This window comes from Jaculus jaculus, chromosome 8 (genome assembly GCF_020740685.1).
Source record: "Jaculus jaculus isolate mJacJac1 chromosome 8, mJacJac1.mat.Y.cur, whole genome shotgun sequence".
NCBI classification, from domain to species: Eukaryota; Metazoa; Chordata; class Mammalia; order Rodentia; family Dipodidae; genus Jaculus; species Jaculus jaculus.
In genome coordinates, this window is record NC_059109.1 from 109736364 (window position 1) to 109760726 (window position 24363).

The window sequence follows — 24363 nt, forward strand, 5'->3', positions numbered from 1 at the left end:
AAAAAGAGTGGCAAATCTGACCACCCATCAGATTTAACATATAATTTATCCTGCCATGGAAGGTGCAATTAGCACTTCCTATTCAAGTCTTTATACCAGGCCTATTTGGCAGGTAGTGACCTGATAAAATCCCAGTTACCTTTTGGGATGGTTTTGGTCTCAGTTATGCTGCGCTCCTGCTTGTGTCCTTCTTTGTTTTGCTGTGGGCTCAAGTAGGCTGCCTGGTTGCTGGATCGCTACTTTGATCGCCTGTGTAGGATGGTGTGTAGGTGAGCTCCTTTCCCCAGGTCTCTGGCTCTTGTGCTGGTGATGGGGGAAGGGAAGCTGTAGATGGTTGCTGAAGTTCTCCCACTGGTCCTCTTCTTCAGGAGCCTCTCCTCCACTCTTTGCTGGTGTGAGTGAAAAATCCCCTTACTTGGCTTTTCCTGCGTCTCAGACCAAGCCTGGTGGCTGTGCCCACATGGACCTGATGCCTCTGCTACTGGAGCTGCTTCTGTGGGCTCTAGATGCTCTGGATCTCTCCTACTTCTCTGCTGCAGTTGATATTTTCTCATACTCCTCACTTTTTAGTAGAAGAGTTTATTTTGCTGAGTTTATTTTTGGGTTTTTCTCACCTAGGCTGCTTTGGCATGGTTCCTACATTGACATCCTAACTGCCTTTTTTAAATTATATATTTTTTGGAGACAGACAGGGGAGAAAAAGAGAGAGAATGGGCACACCAGGGCCTCTAGCCACTGCAAGCGAACTTCACACGCGTGAGCTACCATATGCATCTGGCTTACGTGGGACCTGGAGAATCAAACCTTGGTCCTTAGGCTTTGTAGGCAAGTTCCTTAACCACTAAGCCATCTCTGCAACTGTGGGGTTTTTTTTGTTGTTGTTGTTTGTTTTTGTGTTTTTGTGTGTGTTTGTTTTTTAAGGCAGTCTCACTGTAGCCCTGGCTGACTTGGAACTCATTCTGTAACTCCAGGCTGGCCTTGAGCTAAGAGTTCTTCCTACCTCAGCTCTGGAATTAAAGCATTCCTGGCTCTGAGCATACATTTTGGCATAAAATCTTAGAGCTTTTCTACAACTTAACTCCAGATATATTTTCCTTCTGTATTCCTGACATCGTGTTGGAGTCTGGAAATATAAAAGTAAATAAATTAGTACATACTCTCAGGAAATACACCCTATATTAAAAAGAAAAGATGGCAACTGGCAAGATGGTTTAGCGGTAAAGGCACCTGCTTACAAAGCCAGTGGGCCCAGGTTGGATTCCCTAGGACCCACGTGAGCCAGATGCACAAGGTGGCACATGCATCTCAAATTTGTTTGCAGTAGCTGGAGGCTCTGGCATCTCCTTTCCCTCCCTCCCCCCCCCTCTGTCTCTCTCTCTCTATCCTGTCTCTCATCCTCTTTTCTCCTTGGAAATAAATGAAAAAAAGTTTTTAGGGAAGAAATTGTTAAAGAAAAGTATAATGTAAACATACCATAAAGAGGTGTGGGGTCTGCACTGGTGGGATGGCTTAGTGGTTAAGGCGTTTTCCTGCAAAGCCAAAGGACCCAGGTTCGATTCCTCAGAACCCACAAGGGGGCACATATGTGGAGTTCATCTGCAGTGGCTGGAGGCCCTGGCACACCCATTCTGTCTTTCTCTCCCTCTTTCTCTGTCAAATAAATAAAAAATAAAATATTAAGAGGTTTGGGTTCTATTCAGGGCTATACCTAAGGTTCAGGAAGCCAAAAACAAAGTTTAATTTTACTTGACTGTTTAGAAAAGACCTCCTTAAGGAAGATCTCAGAAAGAGATAAAGGTGATACTTTCAGTAATATGTTGACTAGTGGGAGCCTTTGATCAAACGTACTAGCTGGACATTGTAGCACATACCTAGGATTGTGAATTTGATGCCAGTCAGGGCTACCTTGTGAGATATGGGTCAGGGACTAAAATTGAGAGACAGGGGTAGGGAGGAAGGTAGAGGTAGTGGAGAAAAAAGGAGGAGAAATCAAGGTCAGCTTTGACCTACAGAGTAAGTTCAAGACCAGCCCATGCAATTTACTAAGAGCCTGTCTCAAAGTAAAAAATACAGAGCGCCAGGTCTGGTGGCACATGCCTTTAGTACCAGCCCTTGGGAGGCAGAGGTAGTGAGTTCTAGGTCATTCTAGGGTAGAGTGACACCCTGCCTCAGAAACAAAATGTATTTATATATTAATAATAATAGAGTACTCCATGTAGCTCAGTGATAAAGAACTTACTTAGACATGTGTGAGTCTGTAGGTTCAATCCTTGCAAAATATAAAATTTGAACCAATGAGGACTTTGTTCATGCTAGGGTAAACACTCTACCAGTACCTCCTCAGCCCTCTTGAGACAGTTACTAAAATTGTTCACCTGGCCTTGAACTCACTGTTTGAACATGGCAGGCTTCAAACGACCTTCTGCTTCAACCTTCCAAGTAGCAGGGGTGACAACCATGTATCACCATGCTGGGTTTAGGCGTCTCAGGAGGGTGATGTGGGTAGTATTTTGTATAGATTGTGCCAGTGACAGCATGAGGGAGGGTAGCTTAGAAGATGATTAGTGCTCATATTTGTTTGCTTGTTTTTCCCTTACAGCTGCGGCTAATAGACTGGGGCTTAGCTGAGTTTTACCATCCTGGCCAGGAATATAATGTCCGAGTTGCTTCCCGATACTTCAAAGGTCCTGAGCTACTTGTAGACTACCAGGTGAGAAGAGAAGGACATGTACAGTTTTTAGTCCTATACTTGTTTTACATATACATGATTTGCAAAACGGAACGTGTACTTCTGAGTGAGCCGTTTATGCACACCCATAAGCTGTCCTTACGTTAAACGAAATATTAACAGGTAGATCAGCTTGTCTGCTATACCTTTATATTAGCAGTAGATGAAGAGATCGTTCAGATAGTGGTTATGTTCAGTTTCTCAGAACTAGTTTAAAAATTATAAGCTAGACTTTAACCAACTGAAGTAAATTTTTGTTTGTTTGTTTAGGTAGGATCTCGCCAAGGCTGACCTGGAATTCACTATGTCTGTTGTCTCAGGGTGATCCTCCTATCTGTGCTTCCCAAGTATTGGGATTAAAGGAGTGAGTCACCATGCCTGGTTTCATGAGTAAAGTTAAGTATATTCTCAGTTGGGCTTGGTGGTGCACGCCTTCTTTAATCCCAGCACTTGGGAGGCTGATGTAGGAAGATTGCCATGAGTTCAGTGCTATCTGTACTGCTAGTGTGCTGGGAAAGAGGATGTGGATCAGAAGTCTCCAAAAAACAACAACAAAAAATCAAGCTCAGTGTGGTGGTGAATGCCTTTACTTCCAGCACATGGGAAGCAGAGGTAGGAGGATCACTGTGAGTTCGAAGCTACCCTGCAACTATATAGTGAATTCCAGGTCAACCTGAGCTAGTGAGAGACCCTACCTTGTAAAACCAAAAAAAAAAGGAAGCAAAAATTACCCTAAATTGAACCTCAAATATAGATAACCTCACCTTCAAGAAGGAAATACCCAGGAATAGGTGTGCATGCTATAATCCCAGAACTTGATAGGCTGAGGCGGGAGAAATAACACAGGTTTGAGGCCAGCCTTTCCTAAAATAGGAGACCCTGTCTCAAAAACCAAAACAGCTGAGCATAATGGCTCACGCTTTTAATCTAGCGCTTGGAGAGGTTGTAGTAGGAGAATCATGATGAGTTCAAGGGCAGCTTGAGCTACAGAGTGAATTCCAGGTTAGCTTGGGCTAGAGTGAAACCTTGAAAAAAAAAGAAAAAAAAGAGGGAGAGAGGGAAAAATTAACAAAGTAATTACCAAGTGTTTAAAAAACTTGAAAAATTCTTGCTGGATATGGTTTGGACAGTCGTTTAGTCATAGCATATGGGAGGCAGAGGTAGAAGAATCACTGTGAGTTGAGGCCAGCCGGATACCCTACCTTGAAAGAAATCTAAAAACACTTATGAGTACTTATTTTTGTCTGTTTGCTTCTAGATAGGTTCTCACTCTAGCCCAGGCTGACCTGGAATTGACTATTTACTTTCAGGGTGGCCTCAAACTCACGGTAATGCAAGAATACTTTTTTAAATAAATTTTTTGTATGTGCCGGGTATGGTGGTACATGCCTTTAATCCCAGCACTCCAGAGGCAGAGTTAGGAGGATTTTTGTGAGTTCGCAGCCAGTCTGAGACTACATTGTGAATTCCAGGTCAGCCTGAGCTAGAGTGAAACCCTAGCTCAAAAAAAAATTGGGCTGGAGAAATGGCTTAGCAGTTAACAGAGTTTGCCTGCAAAGCTAAAGAAGTCATATGCGTAAGCCAGCTGCACAAGGGATACATATATCTGGAGTTTGTTTGCAGTGGCTAGAGACCTCAGCATGCCCATTCTCTGTCCTCTCTGTCTCTCTCTGCTTGCAAATAAATAAAAATTTAAAAAATATATTTTTGGTATTTTATTCATTTATTTGAGGACAAAGAAGAGAGAGATGGAGAAAGAATGGGCATACCAGGGCCTCCAGCCTGCATCCTTTGGCATTGCAGGCAAACACCATAACCACTAAGTCAACTCCAGTCACAAATAAATCTTAAAATAATTTTTAAATCTTTTTTAAGTTTTATTTATTTGAGAGAGAGATAAAAAGAAAGCCGAACATGACTGTGCACCCTTTTAGTCCCAGCACTCGGGAGGTAGAGGCAGGAGTATTGCATGAGTTCAAGGCCACCCTAAGATTACATAGTGAATTCCAGATCAGCCTGAGCTAGAGTGAGACCCTACCTCGAAAAACCAAAACAAAAAAACGGGGGTGGGGGAGGGGGAGAATGGGTGTGCCAGGACCTTCAGCCACTGTGAATGAACTCTAGAGGAATGTTCCACCTTGTGCATCTGGCTTTACATGTGTACTAGAGAATCGAATCTAGGTCCTTTGGTTTTGCCAGCAAGCACCTTAACTGCTAAGCCATCGCTCCAGCCCAAAAATACATTTTGCACTTAGTCATCAAGGCTATCAATGTCCTGACAAAGTTGTGTGCCCTGCCCTAAAAACCATTACCATTTTCTGGAATGTAAAAGATACTGGGGAGTGGAGGGCATTTGCCTGCAAAGCCTAAGGAACCAGGTTTTGATTATCCAAGTCCCACATTAGCCAGATGCACATCATGGCACATGCATCTGGAGTTCATTAGTAGTGGCTAGAGGCCCTGGTGTGCCCATTCTCATTCTCTGTCTCCCCTCCCACCTTTGTGTCTCTCTCTCTAATAAATAAATAAATAAATTGTAAGAGAAAGAAACTGTGTATTGGGTTAGAGAGATGGCTTAGTGGCTAAGGTGTTTGCCTGTAAAGTCTAAGGACCTAGGTTTAATTACCCAGTACCCACATAAGACAGATGCATATGTTGATGCATGCCTCTGGACTTTGTTTGCACCAGCTAGAGAACTAGAGTCCCTGGCATATCCATTCCCTCCCTCCCCCTCCCCCACTCTCTCTCTCTTCATGTAAATAATTTTCTTTTTTTTTTCTTTTTTATTAACAACTTCCATGATTATAAAGAAATATCCCATGGTAATGCCTTCCCTCCCCCCACTTTTCCCTTTGAAACTCCATTCTCCCCATCTCAATCAGTGACCTTGGGATGACTGAGAAGGCATCATGGTGCTGGAAAGAAGTAACCGGAGTGCTCAGTACTTGAATATCTCTATCACACCTTCCAAGGCTCAGAGTCTATTGTGGAAGAGGTGGCGGAAAGAATGTAAGAGCCAAAGGAAGGGTAGGACTCCTTACAACGTGCTCCCTGAGACACAAAATGGCCTGGTTATCCATGACCTCACAGTGCCTGACACTACCTACATAAGACCATCATAATGGGAGGAAAAGATCATGAGATCAAAATAAAAGAGAGACATTATAAATAATTTTTTAAAAAGGATACAGTGAATGCGTATTTCTAAGCTTATTTTTGTTTTTAAATTTTGGAGGCAGGGTCTTTGCTCTCCCCCAGGCTGACCTGTAATTCACTGTGTAGTCTCAGGCTAGCCTTGAACTCACATCTGCCTACCTCTGCCTCCCGAGTGCTGGGGTTAAAGGTGTGTGCCACCATGCACAGGTCATATTTGTTACATTATTATTTTTAAAACATTTTTTCATTTCTTAAAAAAAATTCATTTGCAAGGAAAGAGATAAAAGAGAATGAGCGCCTCAGCCTTCAAGTAACTTCAAACAAACCCAAGATGCATGTGCCACTTTGTGCATCTGGATTTATATGGGTACTGGGGAATGGAGCTCGGTTGCCCAGGTTAGTTTGGCAGGCAAGCACCTTAACCCCTAGGCTATCTCTCCAACACTTCTTAATCCCAGCACTCAGGAGGCAGAGGTAGGAGGATAACCGTGAGTTCAAGGCCAGCCTGAGACTACATAGTGAATTCCATATCAGCCTGAGCCAGAGTGAGACCCTACCTTGAACCCTGCCCCTCAGAAGAAAACAGTAAAGAAAAAGAAAGGAAAAATCAATGAAAAAACACTGAGAGAAGTAAATGTAGATGTGAAGAGATTATTGATATTTTCACTTTGACTATGTGATTTTTATTTTGAAGTGACATGCCTGGGAATTCTTGAGTAATAACAGTGAGTTTCCTTTAATGCAGATGTATGATTATAGTTTGGATATGTGGAGCTTGGGTTGTATGCTGGCGAGTATGATTTTCCGGAAGGAGCCATTTTTCCATGGACATGACAATTATGATCAGGTGATACATATTCCCATTATGGAATTTACTGGTGTAGTCTAATCATAGTTCTAGGTTTGCTCTACAGTCCCACATAAAGCAGGCATGGTGGGGCAGACCTACAACTGGAGCATTTGGGAGGTAGAGGCAGGAAGATCAGGACTTTGGGTCATTCTCAGCTGCAAAACAAGTTCAGGGCCAGTCTGGACTATGTGAGTTATCTCAATGAAACTCCCAAACAACATTACTAAAGTAAACAACCATATAACTTGTCCAGATTAAAAAAGTAGTACATTATAATAGAATCTCTTTACGTGAGCTTTCATTAGAGTAGGAAATATCTTCTCCAGTAACTGGTTTATTTATGTCTGTGGTTGTTGTCTCTGTATAAAATGAATTTTTTGTGTTTTTTTTTTTCTTTTTTTAATTTTTTTGAGGTAGGGTCTCACTCTAGCCCAGGCTGACCTGGAGTTCATCATGTAGTCTCAAGGTGGCCTCAAACTCAACGGCAATCCTCTGCCTCCCGAGTGCTGGGATTTAAAGGCATGTGCCACCACAGCCGGTTCATAAATTGAGTTTATTAAAGTAGGCGATTTTTTTTTTCATTAAATTCACATAGTCCTTGAAAATCAAGGAACCATTTGATTTGAGCACCTGGCATGATGGTAGAAAGTTAATGCCTTTTCTCTTTGACCATAGTAGCCATTTTTAATGAGTCAAAGACTACCTGGGTGGTGGTAATGTCAGCAGCTCTTGGTCAGGTGTCATACAGGTCTGAGAACTATAGAGAAAAGAATATTTTTCCTCAAATAGTTCATAGTCTTTGCAAGAGAAACTCACATAAACTGCAGTAAACTACAGTCCTGTAAGTGTAGAAATGCAACAAATCATAAAAGGTGAGCATCCTGAGTGTTCAAAGGGAACTTCCTAAAAGAAGTTTTGTCTTCATTGGAGTTGTGAAGTTGTAAGGCCATTTAGGGAACCATTTCAAGGGGGAGGAACTGTGCAAAGAAGTTTTTTTTAAACATTTATACATTGAGTTGATTTGTGGAATTTTATATAAAATGCAAACCTGCCACACACATTAGAAAATGATGTATATCCATAGGCATGTTGCTGTCTTTCTGTTATTTATTTATTTATGTATTGTTTTTTGAGGTAGGATCTCACTGTAGCTCACGCAAGCTAAATTCACTATGTAGTCTCAGGGTGGCCTCAAACTCACAGCAATCCTCCTACCTCTGCCTCCCAAGTGCTGGGATTAAAGGTGTGTGCCACCACACCTGGCTTCTGTTAATTATTTATTAATAATCGTGATAAGATCATGTATTGTGCTTCTGGTATGAGTTTGTGTTTTTCTTCAATACTAGTTGGTGAGGATAGCCAAGGTTCTGGGGACGGAAGACTTATATGACTATATTGACAAGTACAACATTGAATTAGACCCACGTTTCAATGATATCTTGGGCAGGTAAGTCATAAAATCTGTGGCTTTGCCATTTTAGATTCTTGAAATAGTCATGATACGTGTGCCAACAATGCTAAATGTTTCGTCTGGTTCTACGGGATACTGCCCTGAGAGCTCTGTGATTTAAAAGAGGGGGTGCGGCTGGAGAGATAGCCTAGCAGTTAAGGTACTTGCTTGCAAAGCCAATAGACCCAGGTTCATTTCCCTAAGACCCACATAACCAAATGCACCAGATGGTACATGTGTCTGGAGTTCATTCACAGTAGCTGAAGGCTGAAGGCCCTGCCATGCACACGTGCTCCCCTCCTCCTTTTCTCCCTTCTTCTCTCTAATAAATAAAAATACTAGCCAGGTGTGGTGGTACTTGACCTTCGTCCCAGTACTTGGGAGATTGAAGTACGAGGATCATTGTGAGTTCCAAGTCAACCTGGGCTAGAGTGATACTCTATCTTGGACCAGGGGCGGGGGGGGGGGGGTCGTGAAATGACTAGATGACGGACGGGCTGGGGGATATGGCTTAGCAGTTAAAGGCACTTGATGGCAAAGTGGTGCATGCATCTGTGATCCCACATTGCCTGTAACAATGGGAGCTGTTCCTTTGCAGTCATGACAGTTTTGCAGCAAGAAACCCTGTACCAAACAAGATAGAGCACAGACACCTCAGATTTTTCCTCTGACATCACATGCGTGCCATGACATGTGTACCCCACCCACAAAGTAAATAATTGTGTTTTTTTTTATATTTTGGTTTTTATTTATTTATTATTTGAGAGCGAAAGACGGAGAAAGAGGCAGAGAGAGAGAGAATGGGCGTGCCAGGGTCTCCAGCCACTGCAAACAGACTACAGACACATGCACCCCGTTGTGCATCTGGCTAACGTGGGTACTGTGGAATCAGGGTCCTTAGGTTTCACAGGCAAGTGCTTAACCGCCAAGCCATCTCTCCAGCCCAATATTTGTGGGGTGTTTTTTGTTTGTTTGTTTGTTTGTTTGGGTTTTTTTTTGCGTTGAATTGCTATCCAAATTAACATCGAAAAGTTTACCTCTGCCCCCTCTCCCCAAGTGCTGGGATTAAAGGTGTGCTTCTCCATACCCGGCTCCAGTTTGCCTCTTTAAATGACAAGACCCTCCAGAAGAAGGAAATAGACTGGTATACATAAAACTGACTATCAGTAGTGAACAGACACAGCAGTAATACACTGGTTACCTAAGAGGAACAGATGGGCTTCCTCCATCAGAGGCATTTGCAGCCCACATGGCAGTGAGAAGTCCTGGTTAGTTCAGCCACTGGACTTCCGGCACAGGAATATTGACGTCTCAGTAGTATGGTTCATAAAGTGTGTGTCCTTCCCCTGAAGTAGAGTGGTATAAGACTTTGAATTTTACCCTTCTTCATTATTGGTTGAGCATTAGTTAGCAAGGAGGGCGTGGGAATGAAGCCTGGGCTTCTCTGCCCTTGTGGCCTATTTCTCATTATGCCTTTTGGCTTTACAGACACTCTCGTAAGCGATGGGAACGCTTTGTCCACAGTGAAAATCAGCACCTTGTCAGCCCTGAAGCCTTGGATTTTCTAGACAAGCTGCTGCGATATGACCACCAGTCACGGCTTACTGCAAGAGAGGCCATGGAACACCCCTATTTCTGTGAGTTCATATGTGTAGCCCAGCAAACTCTAAGGCAGGGGAAACTTCGTCTGGAGAGACGGATCAGTAGTTAAAGATGGCTGCTTGCAAACCCTGATTGCCCAGGTTCAATTCCCATACCCACATAAAGCCACATGTACAAAGTGGCAAATGTATCTTGAATCTGGTGTTGGTTTGCAGAGGCAGTAGGCCCTGACAAAGCAGTGCACGTGCGCATGCGCGTGCACACACACACCCCCTTCCCTCCAGTTTTCTCCCTCTCTCTCCTCTCTCTCTTGCTCTTGAATATTTAAAAGGGGAATGGTGGTTCCTGGAGAAATTGCTTGGTGGTTCAGGTACTTGTCTGTGAAACCTATGGTCCCAGGTTCAATTGTACAGTACCCATGTAAGCCAGATGCATAGGGTCGTGTATGTGTCTGGAGTTCATTTGCAGTGGGTGGAGCCCCTGCTGCACCCATTCTTTCCATCTGCCAAAGATTTTTAATTTCTTTTATTTATTTATTAAAGATGAGAAGAGGGAATGGGTGCTCTAGTGCCTCTAGCCACTGCAAACCAACACCAGATGCATCCGGCTTATATGTGTTCTGGAGGATTGAACCTGGGTTCTTAGGCTTCCCAGGCTAGGGAAGGGGAGAGTGACAAAGAAAGAATGGGTGCATCTGGCTTATGTGGAGTATGAGGAATCTAACCAAGGTCCTTTGGCTTTGCAGGCAAGCACCTTAACCACTAAGCAACCTCTCCAACTCAGTAAACATATTTTTTAACAAACATGATTACCACCATTGGACAGGAAAGGTTTTTCTATTTCGTAGTATTTGTCAGTTCCTGGTGATGTCAATTGCTACCTTGCTACCTTAACTGCTAGGAGTCATAGACATACGTAAAGTGGCAATTGATGGGACCTTCTCTGGCCCTTCCTGAACTAATATAATCCCTTCCAGCTAAACAGAACCGAACCTAACCTTATTGTCTGTTTTCTAGACACTGTTGCAAAGGACCAGGCTCGAATGGGTTCATCTAGCATGCCAGGGGGCAGTACACCTGTCAGCAGCGCCAATATGATGTCAGGTTGGTTCGTTGGGAAAGTATCTTTTTAGAAAACTGTGAGGTCTGTTCTTGGCTGTGGGTTTTTTGTTGTTGTTTGTTTGTTTTTTGTCGTCCCCTTGGTTTTTGAGGTAGGGTCTCACTGTAGCTCAAGCTGATCTGGAATTCACTCTGTGGTCTCAGGATGGCCTCAAACTCACAGCAATCCTCCTACCTCTGCCTCCTGAGTGCTGCAATTAAAGACATGTGCCACCATATCTACCATCTTTCTTTGTTTTTGAGGTAGTGTTTTGCTCTAGCCCAGGCTTACCTGGAATTTACTGTGTAGTCTTAGGCTGACTTCCACAACTCAACAGTGATCTTCCTACCTCTTCCTGAGTGCTTGGATTAAAGGCGTCTACCACCATGCCTGGCCAGGCTGGGTTTTAAAAATTATTATTTATTTAAATAAAGTATCATGCTGGTCTTGAACTCTGTACTCAAGGATGACCTTGAACAACTGTTCTCCCTGCCTCTACCTCCTGACTCCTGGGATTATAGGTGTGTACCATCATATACCCCCTTCTTCTTGTGGCCCAGGACTTGTTATATAGACTAGGTTGTGTTTGAATATATAGTGATTCTCTTGTTTTTCCTGCCTCTACCTCACTAGTGCTTGGATTTGGATTAAAGGCATTTACCACTATGCCCATCTTAACTGCTTTTTTTTTTTTTTTTTTTTTGGTTTTTCGCAGGAAGGTTTCACTGTAGCTTAGGAGGCTGACGTGAAATTCACTATGTAGTGCCAGGATGGCCTCGAAGTCATGGCAGTCCTCCTACTTCTGTCTCTGAGTGCTGGGATTAAAGGCGTGCACCTCTATGCCTGGCTTTTTAAATATTATTTATTTATTTATTTATTTGAGAGAGAATGAAACAGAGAAAGATAGATATAGAAAGAGCTACATAGATAGAATGGACAGCCAGGAACTCCAGCCAGCCACTACAAATGAACTGCAGACACATGCACTACCTTATCCACTTTATGCATCTAGTTTTACGTGGGTACTGGAATTTAACTTGAGTTCCTTAGGCTTTACCCACTAAGCCATCTCCAGCCCTGTGGGGTGATTTTTTTTGGGGGGGGCAGGGTCTCCCTCTACCCCAGGAATGTACTATATAGTCTCAGGCTGTCCTTGAACTCACAGTAATCCTCCTACCTCAGCCTCCCAAAGTGATGGGATTAAAGATTAATCTGCTACCACCCCAGGTGGGTCTTTTAGGCACATTCCCATTCCACTTGACCTACGCATGAAACCTTGTTTATTTCTTCTGAGGTAGAATTCATTCTCTTGTCTTCCATGCCTTGCTTACATTTAGTGAGAGTTTTCTGATTTCCAATATCACAAGTCAATTTTTTTTTGTTTTTGTTTTTCTAGGTAGGGTCTACCTCTAGCCCAGGTCGACCTGGAATTCACTATGTAGTCTCAGGCTGGCATTCCCACTTCCGTTTTGAAAGAACTAGCTGCTTATTAGTAGGAAACTGGTTAAGTCAATCATAGTTTATCTATATAGCATTTCTTGTTCTGTCAGTTCTCTGACTCCAAGATGATACTGTGCCTGAGCAGGGGCCTACTGAATCATGGCCAAGAGTAGGAGTGTGCAAGTGTGTATTACTATGTAGGATTCTTCTGTTGTTAGTTTTGTTTTGTTTTGTTTGAGGCAGAGCCTCTAGACCAAGCTGACTTGGTACTCTGTAGCTCCTGGCTGGCCTTGAACTCACAGTAGTTCTCCTACCTCAGCCTCCCGAGTGCTAGGATTAAAGGTGCATGCCACCATGCTGCCTGGCTCCATGTATGATTCCTACATACAGATTCTCATAAAATAACTTTTGGAAGAAAACCTCAAAAACTGTACCCTGAGTTACAGATAACTAGATAAAGAGGGTATTTTTCACTCTGTATTCCTTCGAACCTTAGATGGGAACTGTTCCTTACCCACTTGAAGTGACTTACAGTTTTGACAGCTTCCAGAGCACATGAGCATAGACTGGAGTCCAGTGCAAGCTGTTCAGTATCATAGTAACTAGCCACACTTCCAATGCTTAGTAACCCACATATCTAGCTAGTGGGCACTGTGTTAGAAAGTAGAATGTGGAGTAGAGGTTCTGCTAGGCTGTGCTGCCCTGTGTGGGCTTGTGATGGAATTCAAGTATAGTTTCCAATCACTGGCTGTCTAGACTGTGGACATACTCTTAAGCTTAAATCTCTACCTGACTGCAAAAATTTATTAAGACTTCCCATTTTAACTTGGAGGGTTTTTTGTTGTTGTTGTTGTTGTTGTTTGCTTTTTGAGGTAGGGTCTCGCTTTAGCCCAGACTGATTTGGAATTCAGTATGTACTCTCAGGATGGTATGGAACTCGTGGTGATTCTTCTACCTCTGCCTATTGAGTGCTGGGATTAAAGGTGTGCACCACCATGCCAGGCTTTAACTTGGGTTTTTGAGGATTAGGCTTTGAACTATGTATAAAAATCTGACCAAGGCCGGGCGTGGTGGTACATGCCTTTAATCCCAGCATTTAGGAGGCAGAGGTAGGAGGATCAATATGAGTTCAAGGCCACCCTGAGACTACCAAATGAATTCCGGGTCAGCCTGAGCTAAAATGAAACCCTACCTGGGGGGTAGGGGGATCTGATCAAGAGAAGTTTCAATAAAGAATTTTTCTTGTGTTACATTTGAGATAAATTTTATGAGACTTTGATGACTAAGATTGCCATGATTGGTACTTCTGGCTTACTGCTTTGTTTTCTTTCAGGGATTTCTTCAGTGCCAACCCCTTCGCCCCTTGGACCTCTGGCAGGCTCACCAGTGATTGCAGCTGCCAACCCCCTTGGGATGCCTGTTCCAGCTGCTGCTGGCGCTCAACAGTGATAACCCCATCTGTCTCCTTATGCCTGAGCAGAGGTGGGGAAGTCCACCCTCTCCTTGATGCAGCTTGCGCCTGGTGGGAGGTGTGAAAACACTTCAGAAGCACCGTGTCTGAACAGTTGCTTGTGGATTTATAGTAGTTGAGTCATAAAAAAATTATAATAGGCTGATTTTTTTTTCTTTTTCTTTTTTTTTTAACTTGAACTTTTCATAACTCAGGGGATTCCCTGAAAAATTACCTGCAGGTGGAATATTTCACGGACAATTTTTTTTTTTCTCCCCTTCCAAATTCAGTTTGTCATCACTAAAGAACAAAAGATAAACTAGCCTCAATCCCAGCTGCTGCATTTGGGTGGAGATTTCTTTTCCTTCCACCATTGCTCTCACATTACTATACTTTTGGGGGTTATATCTCATGCTCTTCTCCAGAGATTATAAAACTGTAGCTTCTCAAGGGAGGCCGGAAGAAGGTAGGAAGGACTCAGTCAATCCAGAACATTGCATTAGTAGTCCCTTACATCACTTTGCTCCAGGATTGCTTTAGTGGTGTCATCTGGGCTCTAGTGGAAGTGTGTCTTAGTTATGTCGAAATGTTGAAAGTCTAGCCAAAGTGCAGACAGATGGTAAAAATTTCTGTTCCATATGAATCATGTCTTACTGACCCAATGCTAAATCATTTTAAGTCTCATTTAGTTTAAAGTTGTAATACCTCTTCCCCCAGACTCTTGCCTTGACCTTTCCCCTTTCATCTCCTGATATGCTGTGCTCCATAGCTGATAGGAGAGGGAAGGCAAAATCTTTTTCAGTTTTGACTTGGCCATTTTGAAGTCAGTTAGTTACTGGGTATAATTTATTGCTTTTCACAAAAGAAACATTGTCTATATAGGCTTCATGCTAACAACTCTTTGAAGAGCTAACGGGTGATGTGGCCATACTGGGTTTCAGTTTACGCTTTGTATCTTCTTTTTCTCCTACCTTCCCCTTTCCTCACATGCCATCCAGTGAGAAGACCTGCTTCTCAGACTTGTAAATGTATATGAGAGGCCAGAATGGAGCCACTATCTCCAATGAAACAGAAATGGTAGACCTGTAATTGTGGGAAACTATCACCTCTCTTGTTACATCCCTTGCTATGTGTATATATATAATACTTTGTCCTTCATATGTGAAAGATCCAGTGTTGGAATTCTTTGGTGTAAATAAACGTTTGGTTTTATTTATCAAGGTTAGATTTAAGTTCCCTGTGTAAAGGTCTCGCTGGGTGGGTGTCTTGCATTCAAATCTGAGGGGCCTGCAGTCCCGTACCATGGAGGCTTCCCAAAGCCCACATTTTTATACACCCCTCGTTTAACCCATGGTACTGGACAGGGCAGAGAGGCCTTAAAAAAGCACCACAAGCCAAAGTGTCTCTGGGGATTAAGGATCCTTTGCCATAAAACTCATTCTGTGTCTCCGCAGTGCAGGGATTGGGGATAGGAAAGTCGCCAGTTTTTGTGTGTATGTGTGTAAAGTGGGTTTCCACTGTATTCCAACCACCTAAGTTTTGTCAGGCGCTTCACTGAGGAAGCCTAGTTTTTTAAGCACAATAGCAAAACTGTCAGCTCTGTATTTTCTCCTGTTATTTCATTACAGTAGCTGCTTGTGGGGACTAGGAAAAAATTCTTCCAACATATTTTAAGGCCTAAAATCTTAGTTCCCCATTCTCCTACCTTTATAGATTCACAAGCCTTTCTCACCTGGGCATCATAGGTAAACAGTTGTTTGGGGAGTTAAATTTAACGAACTTATCTAACTTTGTAACCCATCTTGGCTTGAGTAACTTTATCAAGGTGGTGGCTTTAGGGAACGTAATGGTAAGGTAGAGGAAACTAACACCTCTTTTGATAACGCTTCTCAAGTGTAGCAAGAGCAAAGGACAAGCACTCTGACTCCGGCAGGGTGGTTTTCTTCCTTGTGGACACTTACAGTGACTATTTATTCTACTCGACCCTTGAAGCCCTAGAATGGTGGGAGGGTTACATGTTGCATTTGTACAGAAGCTAAGATCATCAGGTGTGCCAGAGGTGCAGTTTGTGATTGCGTTTGTATTGCATTGGATTGTGATTTGAACAGGACACTTATGACTGATGAATTCTTTCTTTTGAGGTGGGGAGGAAGGTTGTAGATCACATTCTACTCATAGCTCAGAAATCTAGGTGTAGCAGAGGCTGGTGTGACCAGCTATAGACAACTGGGCCTCCTTAGGCCCGTCAGACCTGGCCAGAGCTGAAGGTGAGTGCAGAGGACTCTGAAGTGCCACCCAAGAGCCTTTTAAAGTAAATGAAAGTATAAAAACAAGGAATCACTGCAGAAACATGGGAAAAGACCTGATTGTAAGTGGGAGGTAGGGAGGGCCAGGGTTTACAGAGTGACAACTTCTGTGTTGTAAATTACCTCATCTGTATACCTTGTATTGGGACACTATTTCTCAGCACTTCCTGTGTGTCTGCATTGCTTAGATGGCAGGAGATGGATGCCAATATAAAACAACTGTTGGCAGTTAACTCTGAAAATATTTTTAACTTTGTTTGAAGTGCCCCCTCCCACCTACTTTAGGTTTAAACTCAGAAGTCGTCTCCTCCTTGGTCTATTGGTTGTAATTGTATTGTAATTGGTATGACTAAAACAACTGTGCTGGGAAGAAGTTGTGCCATGAAGGTCTTTAATTTTTTTAAAAATAAAAACATTTAAATAAATGAAATGTCCCTGCAGCCTGAACAATATGCTTCTCCAACCGACACCGTGTGTAATAGATGGCTTAGGTGTTTGTTTTTAATTGATGACTTAAGTTTTCTCTTGATGTGAATTTAAGTTGGGTTGGTAGAGATGGTAGATGGGATGAATTGACGTTGGTTGAGGAGCTCTTGACGTCTTGAGAGTTTTGACACTGAGGCAAAGTGAAGGGATCATGATGGTGCTGAACAAGACATGTTTCATTTTTTTGCCCCTCTCACACAATTAGGCAAGTAATTTCAACTTGAAGCCACTGTTCTTTGGGATGGAATGAGCGTATGTATGTCAAGTGTCTGACTCCTGTTAGGCCCTTGATATGCCAATTCCTCTGACCCTCTTATATGGAGGGTTAGTAATTTGGTCTTATCAATAATTCAGTCTAAACTGGCAAAGTCCATCTCCTCCTTAGGATCTTTTGTATTTAAGCAGAACACTGAATGAATTGTCTTCTGAGATCTTTCAGCTCTGACACTGAGTTTTTAAAACTTTTGAGTGTGTTTAAATGTAAAAGGCTTATGGAGGGCTGGAGAGATGGCTTAATGGTTAAGGCATTTGCCTGCAAAGCCTAAGGACCCAGGTTCAATTCCCCAGTACCCATGTAAGCCAGATGCATAGGGTGGCACATGTATCTGGAGATTGTTTGCAGTGGCCAGAGGCCCTGGCATGCCCCTCCCCCTTCTTTTTGTTCATTTTTGTTTTTTGAGGTGCAGTCTCACTCTAGCACTCTAGCTCAGGCTGACCTGGAATTTACTCTGTAGTCTTAGGGTGCCTTCAATTCATGGCTTATTAAAATCCCAGCCCTCGGGAGGCAGACGTAGGAGGATTGTCAAGAGTTGGAGGCCAACCTGAGCCTACAGAGTGAATTTCAGGTCAGCCTGGATTAGAGTGAGACCCTACCTCAATAGACCCAAAAATAAAAATTTATATATATGTAATCAAAAAAAGGTTGATAAGCCAGGCATGGTAGCACATGCCTTTAATCCCAGCATACGGGTGGCAGGGGTAGGAGAATCACCGAGCATTCCAGGTCAGCCTGGGCTAGAGAGATATCCTGTCTCAAAAAAACAAAACAAAGAAGAGTAAGGTTTAAGTATCAGGAACTATTGTTGTAATTTGAGCGTGCCTTGGGAAATTTAGTTTTGTCACCGTTGCCTACAGATTTGTTACCAGCAGTTTGCCTGCCCAGATGAGAATTCTGTTTGGATGCTCATTAGTCCAATCTTTGCCTGCTGGTGACCTTCTCCTTGGTGCTTCAGCTTGAAGGAGTCTATCTGGTGACATGTCTACTAGAGAAGCTGTCTTTCCAGGGCCATCTCCTGAGTGAGAAAAAGGTTTTAACCAAGAGGCCTTGAAGTCCTCCAAAAATGGTGTAGGCTGCATGTGGTAGTTCACACCTTTAATCCCAGCACTGGGGAGGCAGAAGTTGGAGGATCTCTACGAGTTTGAGGCTACCCTGAAAGGCCCAGGTAAGCCTGGAATCGAACGATACCTTACCTCCAAAAGAAAGAAAGAAAGGGAGGGAGGGAAGGAAGGAAAGAAGGAAAGAAAAGGCCATGACCTATAAACAGAGTACCCAGTTGGAACTTGCATTACTAACAGTGATGGGGACACCCATTTTCCCTTTCTTAGTAATAATCTTCCTTCCTGCCTCAGAGGTCCTGTTTTCTTCAACTGTTAGATGGGAGTAAAAAAATCCTGTTTTGTTGGGTGTGGTGACACATCCCAGTATTGGGGGAGGCAGAGGTAGCAGGGCCACCCTGAGACTACATAGTGAATTCCAGGTCAGCTTGGGCTAGAGCAGTGCCCTACCTTGAGAAAAACCAAAAAAGAAAAAAAAGTTTGTTTTATATGTTGAATATTCAGATTTAGATGATAAATGTGTAGAAAGTGCCCAGCACAAGGTCTAACATATAGTAAGAGTTGGACCAGATGTTGACTTCTTGTTTTGTTTAGAAGACAGTCTTATGTACCCCAAGCTAGCCCCAAACTCACTGTGTAGCCAAGGAAGACCTCAAATTCTTGATGCTCCTACCTCTATCTTCCAAGTGCCAGGATTACAGTTAAGTCTCGCAATGCCCAGTTTATTTTATGTGGTACTGGGAATTTACTTAGTACAAGGGCTTTGTCCATGATGCTAGACAAGAACTCAACCAAGGCTAATTTTAGCCCTATTTTTTTTTTACATTTATTTATTTTTGAGAAAGAATGGGAACATCCAGGCCTCTAGCCACTGCAAGTGAATTCTAGACACATGAACCACTTTATGCATCTGGCTTTGTATGGATACTGGAAATCAAACCTTGGTCTTTAGGCTTTACAAGCAATCTCCCCAGCCCTGTTTCTTAGTATTGTGTAACTGGACATATGAATGGATGATGAAAGGATGACACATCTGTGGGGATGCCAGATTGGTGCATTTGGAAATCTGGAAAATTTCCAGCCAGGCTTGGTGGGGTAGGATGATCATAATGAATACAAGGCCAACCTGAGACTGTGTAATGAATTCCAGGTCAGCCTGGGCTAGAACAAGTCCCTACCTCAAAGGGCCCCAAAAGAGAGACAAAAAGAAAAATCCATATTTAAAAAAAGACTTAAAAAAAAAACACAACTTTTTGTTCATTTTCATTAGTTGTGTTACAGAGAGAGAAAGAAAGAGGCAGATAGAGAGAGAGGGAGAATGGGCGCTCCAGGGCTTCCAGCTACTGCAAACAAACTCCAGACATGTGCGCCCCCTTGTGCATCTGGCTAACGTGGGTCCTGGGGTATCAAACCTCAAACCGGGGTCCTTAGGCTTCACAGGCAAGCGCTTAACTGGTAAGCCATCTCTCCAGCCCCTAAAAAAAATTTTAAACATCCAAGTTTGGTTTGCACAAAATCCAGCATTGCCCTGTTATGACCCTCACTGACTATCACTCACCCCTGAAATTTTTTTTTCTACTGAAAGTCAAATATTTTGCACTACAGTAAATTGGATTTATTTCTTCCTGTGGCCCTAATGATGAATGCTATTGACTACAGGGTAAGTAGCACTTGCTCAGGTACCTTCAGATGGACATTGAGAGGGCGGCCAGTTTATTTCTTAGAGATTACTAAGAGGCTTGAGTATGTCTCATTCCACATCCTTGAATCATCTGCTTTGACCAGAGTTGGCTCTATTCTGAGTCAAAGTCTTGGCTATTAAACATTTGTAGCAAGACCCTGAAAGTCAGGACCTTGCTTCTGTACATTGTACTCAAATATGAACTTCTGAGGCCTAAATACCTTCATGCTGTTAGTTGATTGAGGCAAGGTCTCATGTAGTCCATGTTGGCAGTGAACTTGCTATGCAGCTGAGGATGGCCTGGAACTCACTCTGTAGTCTCCAATCTGGCCTAAAACTCAGCAATCCTCCTACCTCTGCCTCTGAAGTGCTTTTTCTTTTTTGAAACAGGCCTATCTAGGATTCTGCATAGCCCAGCAGACCTCAAACTTAGGGCAGTCTGCACTTCCTGAGTACTTAGGCTGCAGGTTTGAGTCACCACACCTGACCTCTGGTGTTCCTTTCCATGTAGGATTCCCTTCAGTAAGTGTTGTGTCCATGAGCTAGTCCTGTGCTCAATCAAGTAAGAAACACAAGCTGTGTGGAAGTATATGTTGTCAGAAAAGCACATAGTGAAACCCAAATTTAATAAACAAGTGAGAAACAAGGTGTATGTGTGGAATTATTAGCTGTAATTTCATCTGAAAACAGTAAAGGAGTTGCAGAAAACCACCAGGGTCAGAATTGTCGACACCTGGCTTGTTTATGCTTCCTAAGCAGCTTTTACACAACTGTCTGACTTTCTCCTCTCTAGTATGTGTGTGGGAGGTCAGATGACAACCTTGGTGTTAGGCCCTCAGGAAAACCGTCTATTTTTTTTTTTTCTTCGATTTTTGAGATAGGGTCTTGCTCTAGCTCAGGCGCACCTGGAATTCACTATGTAGTGTCAGGGTAGCCTTGAATTCACAGTGATCCTCCTACCCCTGCCTCCCAAGTGTTGGGATTAAAGGCGTGTGCCACCACACCCGGCAGAAGATGGCTTCTTAACAGTTAAGGTGCTTGCCAGCAAAGCCAAAGGACCCAGGACCGATTTCCTCATATAAAGCCAGATGCACAAGGTGGCACATGTGTCTGGAGTTTGTAACAGCTAGAGGCCCTAGTGCACCCATATTCATTTTTTCTCTTTCACACACACAGATAAATTTTTTAAAAATTTAAATAAACTACTTGGGCTGGGCATGTTGGTGCATGCTTTTAATCCCAGCACTCTAGGCTGAAATAGAAGGATCATTGTTCAGGTCAGCCTGGCCTACAGTGAGAACCTGCCTTGAGGAGGGGGGAAAAGGGACTAGTTAGAAAGAAGGGATTTGGTGGAGGAGGAATTTGGTAGGGGGAAAAGAAAGAGGATTATGACCATAGTATACTGTTTATATTCATGGGGCTTGTCAATAGATTTGTGTGTGTGTGTTTTGAGGTAGAGTCTCACTCTAGATCAGGCTGACCTGGAATTCACTGTGTGATCTCAGGGTGGCCTGGAACTCAGAACGATTCTCCTCCTACCTCTGCCTCCCAAGTGCTGGGATTAAAGGCATGTGCCACTACATCAAAAAACAAAAATCTTTGGCTGGGAAGAAGGCTCAGCAGATAAGGCACCTACTTAAAAAGTCTACCAGTTCAGATTTAATTCCCCAGAACCCACATAAAGCCTGATGCAGTGGCAAAAGGCCTTTGTGTGCTCATTTCATCCCATCTCCCTTTCTGGCTCTCTGTAATTTAAAAACACGGAGGGGGGGTGGCGGAGAGATGGCTTAGCGCTTAAGGTGTTTGCTTGCAAAGCCAAAGGACCCAGGTTCGATTCCTCAGGACCCCTGTTAGCCAGATGCACAAGGTGGAACATGCATCTGGGGTTCATGTGGAGTGACTGGAAGCCCTGTCATGCCCATTCGTCCCTCTCCCTCTTTATCTCTTTCAAATAAAAATGTTTTTTATTTAATTTGTGTGTGTGTACGCAAGTCATGGCACAAGTGTGGAGGAGCTGAGAGGCCAGGCTCAGGTGTCTGTCCTTGCCTTCCACCTTATTTGATACATGGTCTCCTTGCTCATGGCTGCACATGCCAGGCAAGCTGTCTTGTGAGTGTCCAGGTATGGTGTGTCTGCTTTTCATCCCACCATAAGTGGACTGAATACAGGTACACTGTTGAATCCAGCTTTTTTGTGTGAGTTCTGGGGGTCAAAACTCAGGTCCCCATGAGTGGCAAGCCCTTTACCCTGTAAGCCATCTTCCCACCCCCTAAACTAGGTTTCTGTTTTCGTTTTTGTTTTGCAAGCAGAGAGAGACAGGGCAGGGCACACCAGAGCTCTACGCACTGCAAAGGAACTGCAGGTGTGTTTGTCCCTTTGTGCAACAACTGGCTTTACATGCGTACTGGGGAACTCAGGTAGTTAGGTTTTGCAGGCACGTGCCTTAACCTCTGAGCAGTATCTCCAGCTCCCTCTGCCTGTTCTGTTTTGAGCTGGAGTCTCTTGCTGACTCCAGAGCATGCCATTTTTTCACAAGCTCTGTGGCGAGTCTCAGGTCTATGCTCCTTTATGGAATTGCAGTTACAGGCGTGTGGCCACACCCAGGTGCTCATGTGGGTCCTGGGGTCTCAGGCCTCTTTAGACCCTCATGCTTACACATCGAGTGCTCTTAAATGGAGAGCCGTTTCTCTGGCCCATTTTGCGTTGATTTTGAATGGCTTATTGGTCACTGCTTGCTGAGAAACCTTTTACTATTGCTAGATTTTTTTTTTTTTACAATCCTTACATTGTTGCATTCCCAAATTCATGTTTTCTTTCCTACATGTATCACAAGAACACAAAATCACTTCCACTTTCTAGACTATGTATCATGAGTGGGCTGTTTTCTTGTTCTAGATACACTTGCCTTCATCCAGGCGTCCTTCCCCTTCTTAAGGTGTCTCATCCTGGAAAGTCCCCTATTGCTTCTCCTGCCCCATCATGTGGGTTGTAGCTCTCTTCGGTCTAATAAAATCCTCCAGGCTTCTACTTCCTTCCCTAGTACTTGTCACCCCTAGTAAAAGAGTCTAGGCTGGGCATGGTGATGCAGGCCTTTAATTCAGCACTCGGGAGGCAGAGGTTGGAGGATCACCATGTGTTCAAGCCATCCTGAGACTAGAAAGTGTATTCCAGGTCAGCCTGGGCTAGAGTGAGACCCTGCCTTGTAAAACCGAAAAATAAAAAGTCTCTACCAGCCTTGTAAAACCGAAAAATAAAAAGTCTCTACCAGCCTGAGCTTCATGAAAAGCACAAAATGAAACAACCATGTTAGGTCCCAACACTGGCCCAGTCTACAGAGGGGCAATGAATATTTGTTGAGCAAATGAGTTCATTATTCTTTTTTAAAAATATTTTTTGTTCATTTTTATTTATTTGAGAGTGATAAAGAGAGAATGAGAGAAAGAGAGAGAATGGGAGCGCCAGGGCCTCCAGCCACTGCAAACGAACTCCAGACGTGTACGCCCCCTTGTGCATCTGGCTAACGTGGGTCCTGGGGAATCCAGCCTCGAACTGGGGTCCTTAGGCTTCACAGGCAAGCGCTTAACCGCTGAGCCATCTCTCCAGCCCGAGTTCATTATTCTTGTTTGTGGTTCAAGGTCTTCCTAGATGTTCACCTTGTAGGATCTGGCGAGCTGGTTTTGTAGCCTCTGCTTACCCACAGGCTCCAAGCCCAGGCACGAAGTTATTGCCTTGGGTAGATTGGCTCCTGGGCACGCTAGTTTTCATTTGTTCTGGGTCAATGTTTTGCTTTTAACAAATTCCTGCTCAGTCCCTAGAGCTCCTTTCAAAAGTACAATAAAGAAGTGGTACTTCTGATCATGCTGTCATTGAAAGCCTCCCAGGACTAGTCAGTGTTCTGTCCAGCAGGTGTTCCAGGCTGGGACAGGAACTGAATAGCCCTGAGCTACTGTACTCTGGCTGAGCACTTGCCCCTTTCCCTGAGAGTCAGCCACTTCCTTATTTTACAGAGGGTGAGAGCTGGCCAAGACCCAGAAAGACCGCAATGCTGGGAGGAGAGAAATCACTGTACTGTCATTACCAAAGGCAAAAATTCAGCTGTCAACATCAGGGCCTCCTAGCCACTGCAAATGAAATCCAATGCACTGAAAATGAACACATGTGCCACCTTGCACATCTGGCTTTATATGGGTACTGGATGGAAGAGTTAGCATGTCAGAAATTCAACATACTGGGCTGGAGAGATGGCTTAGTGGTTAAGGCACTTCCATGCAAAGCCTAAGAACCCAGATTCGATTCTCCAGAACCCATGTAAGTTAGATACTTATGGTGGCTCATGCGTCTGGAGCTTGTCTGTGGTGACTAGAGGCCCTGGCATACCCATTCTCTCTCTCATAAATAACTAATTTTTTTTTTCAAGGTTGGGTCTCACTCTAACCCAGGCTGACCTGGAGCTCACTCTGTCATCCCAGGTTGACTTTATTTTTTTTTTAATTTTTTGGTTCATTTTTATTTATTTATTTGAGAGTGACAGAGAAAGAGACAGAGAGAATGGGCGCGCCAGGGCTTCCAGCCACTGCAAACAAACTCCAGACGTGTGCGCCCCCTTGTGCATCTGGCTAACATGGGTCCTGGAGAATCAAGCCTCGAACCAGGGTCCTTAGGCTTCACAGGCAAGTGCTTAACCGCTTGGCCATCTCTCCAGCCCCCAGGTTGACTTTAAACTCCCAGCGATCCTCCTACTTCTGCCTCCAAAGTACTGGGACTAAAGGTGTGTGCCACCA

General features: G+C 43.6%; 1 protein-coding gene across 4 annotated transcripts in view; it reads left to right on the plus strand.

Moving 5' to 3' along the window:
* Csnk2a1 (casein kinase 2 alpha 1) overlaps positions 1-16510 on the plus strand; it is a 72548-nt gene extending 56038 nt beyond the window's left edge. For all 4 annotated transcript variants that reach the window (XM_004668051.3, XM_045156370.1, XM_045156372.1 and 1 more), the window contains 6 exons: positions 2600-2710; positions 6630-6731; positions 8081-8181; positions 9673-9821; positions 10803-10889; positions 13658-16510. In XM_004668051.3, the coding sequence (XP_004668108.1) occupies positions 2600-2710; positions 6630-6731; positions 8081-8181; positions 9673-9821; positions 10803-10889; positions 13658-13773 (666 nt within the window). In that variant the 3' untranslated portion in view covers positions 13774-16510. The remainder of the gene's footprint in view (positions 1-2599; positions 2711-6629; positions 6732-8080; positions 8182-9672; positions 9822-10802; positions 10890-13657) is intronic.
* The last annotated feature ends 7853 nt before the right edge of the window (positions 16511-24363 follow it).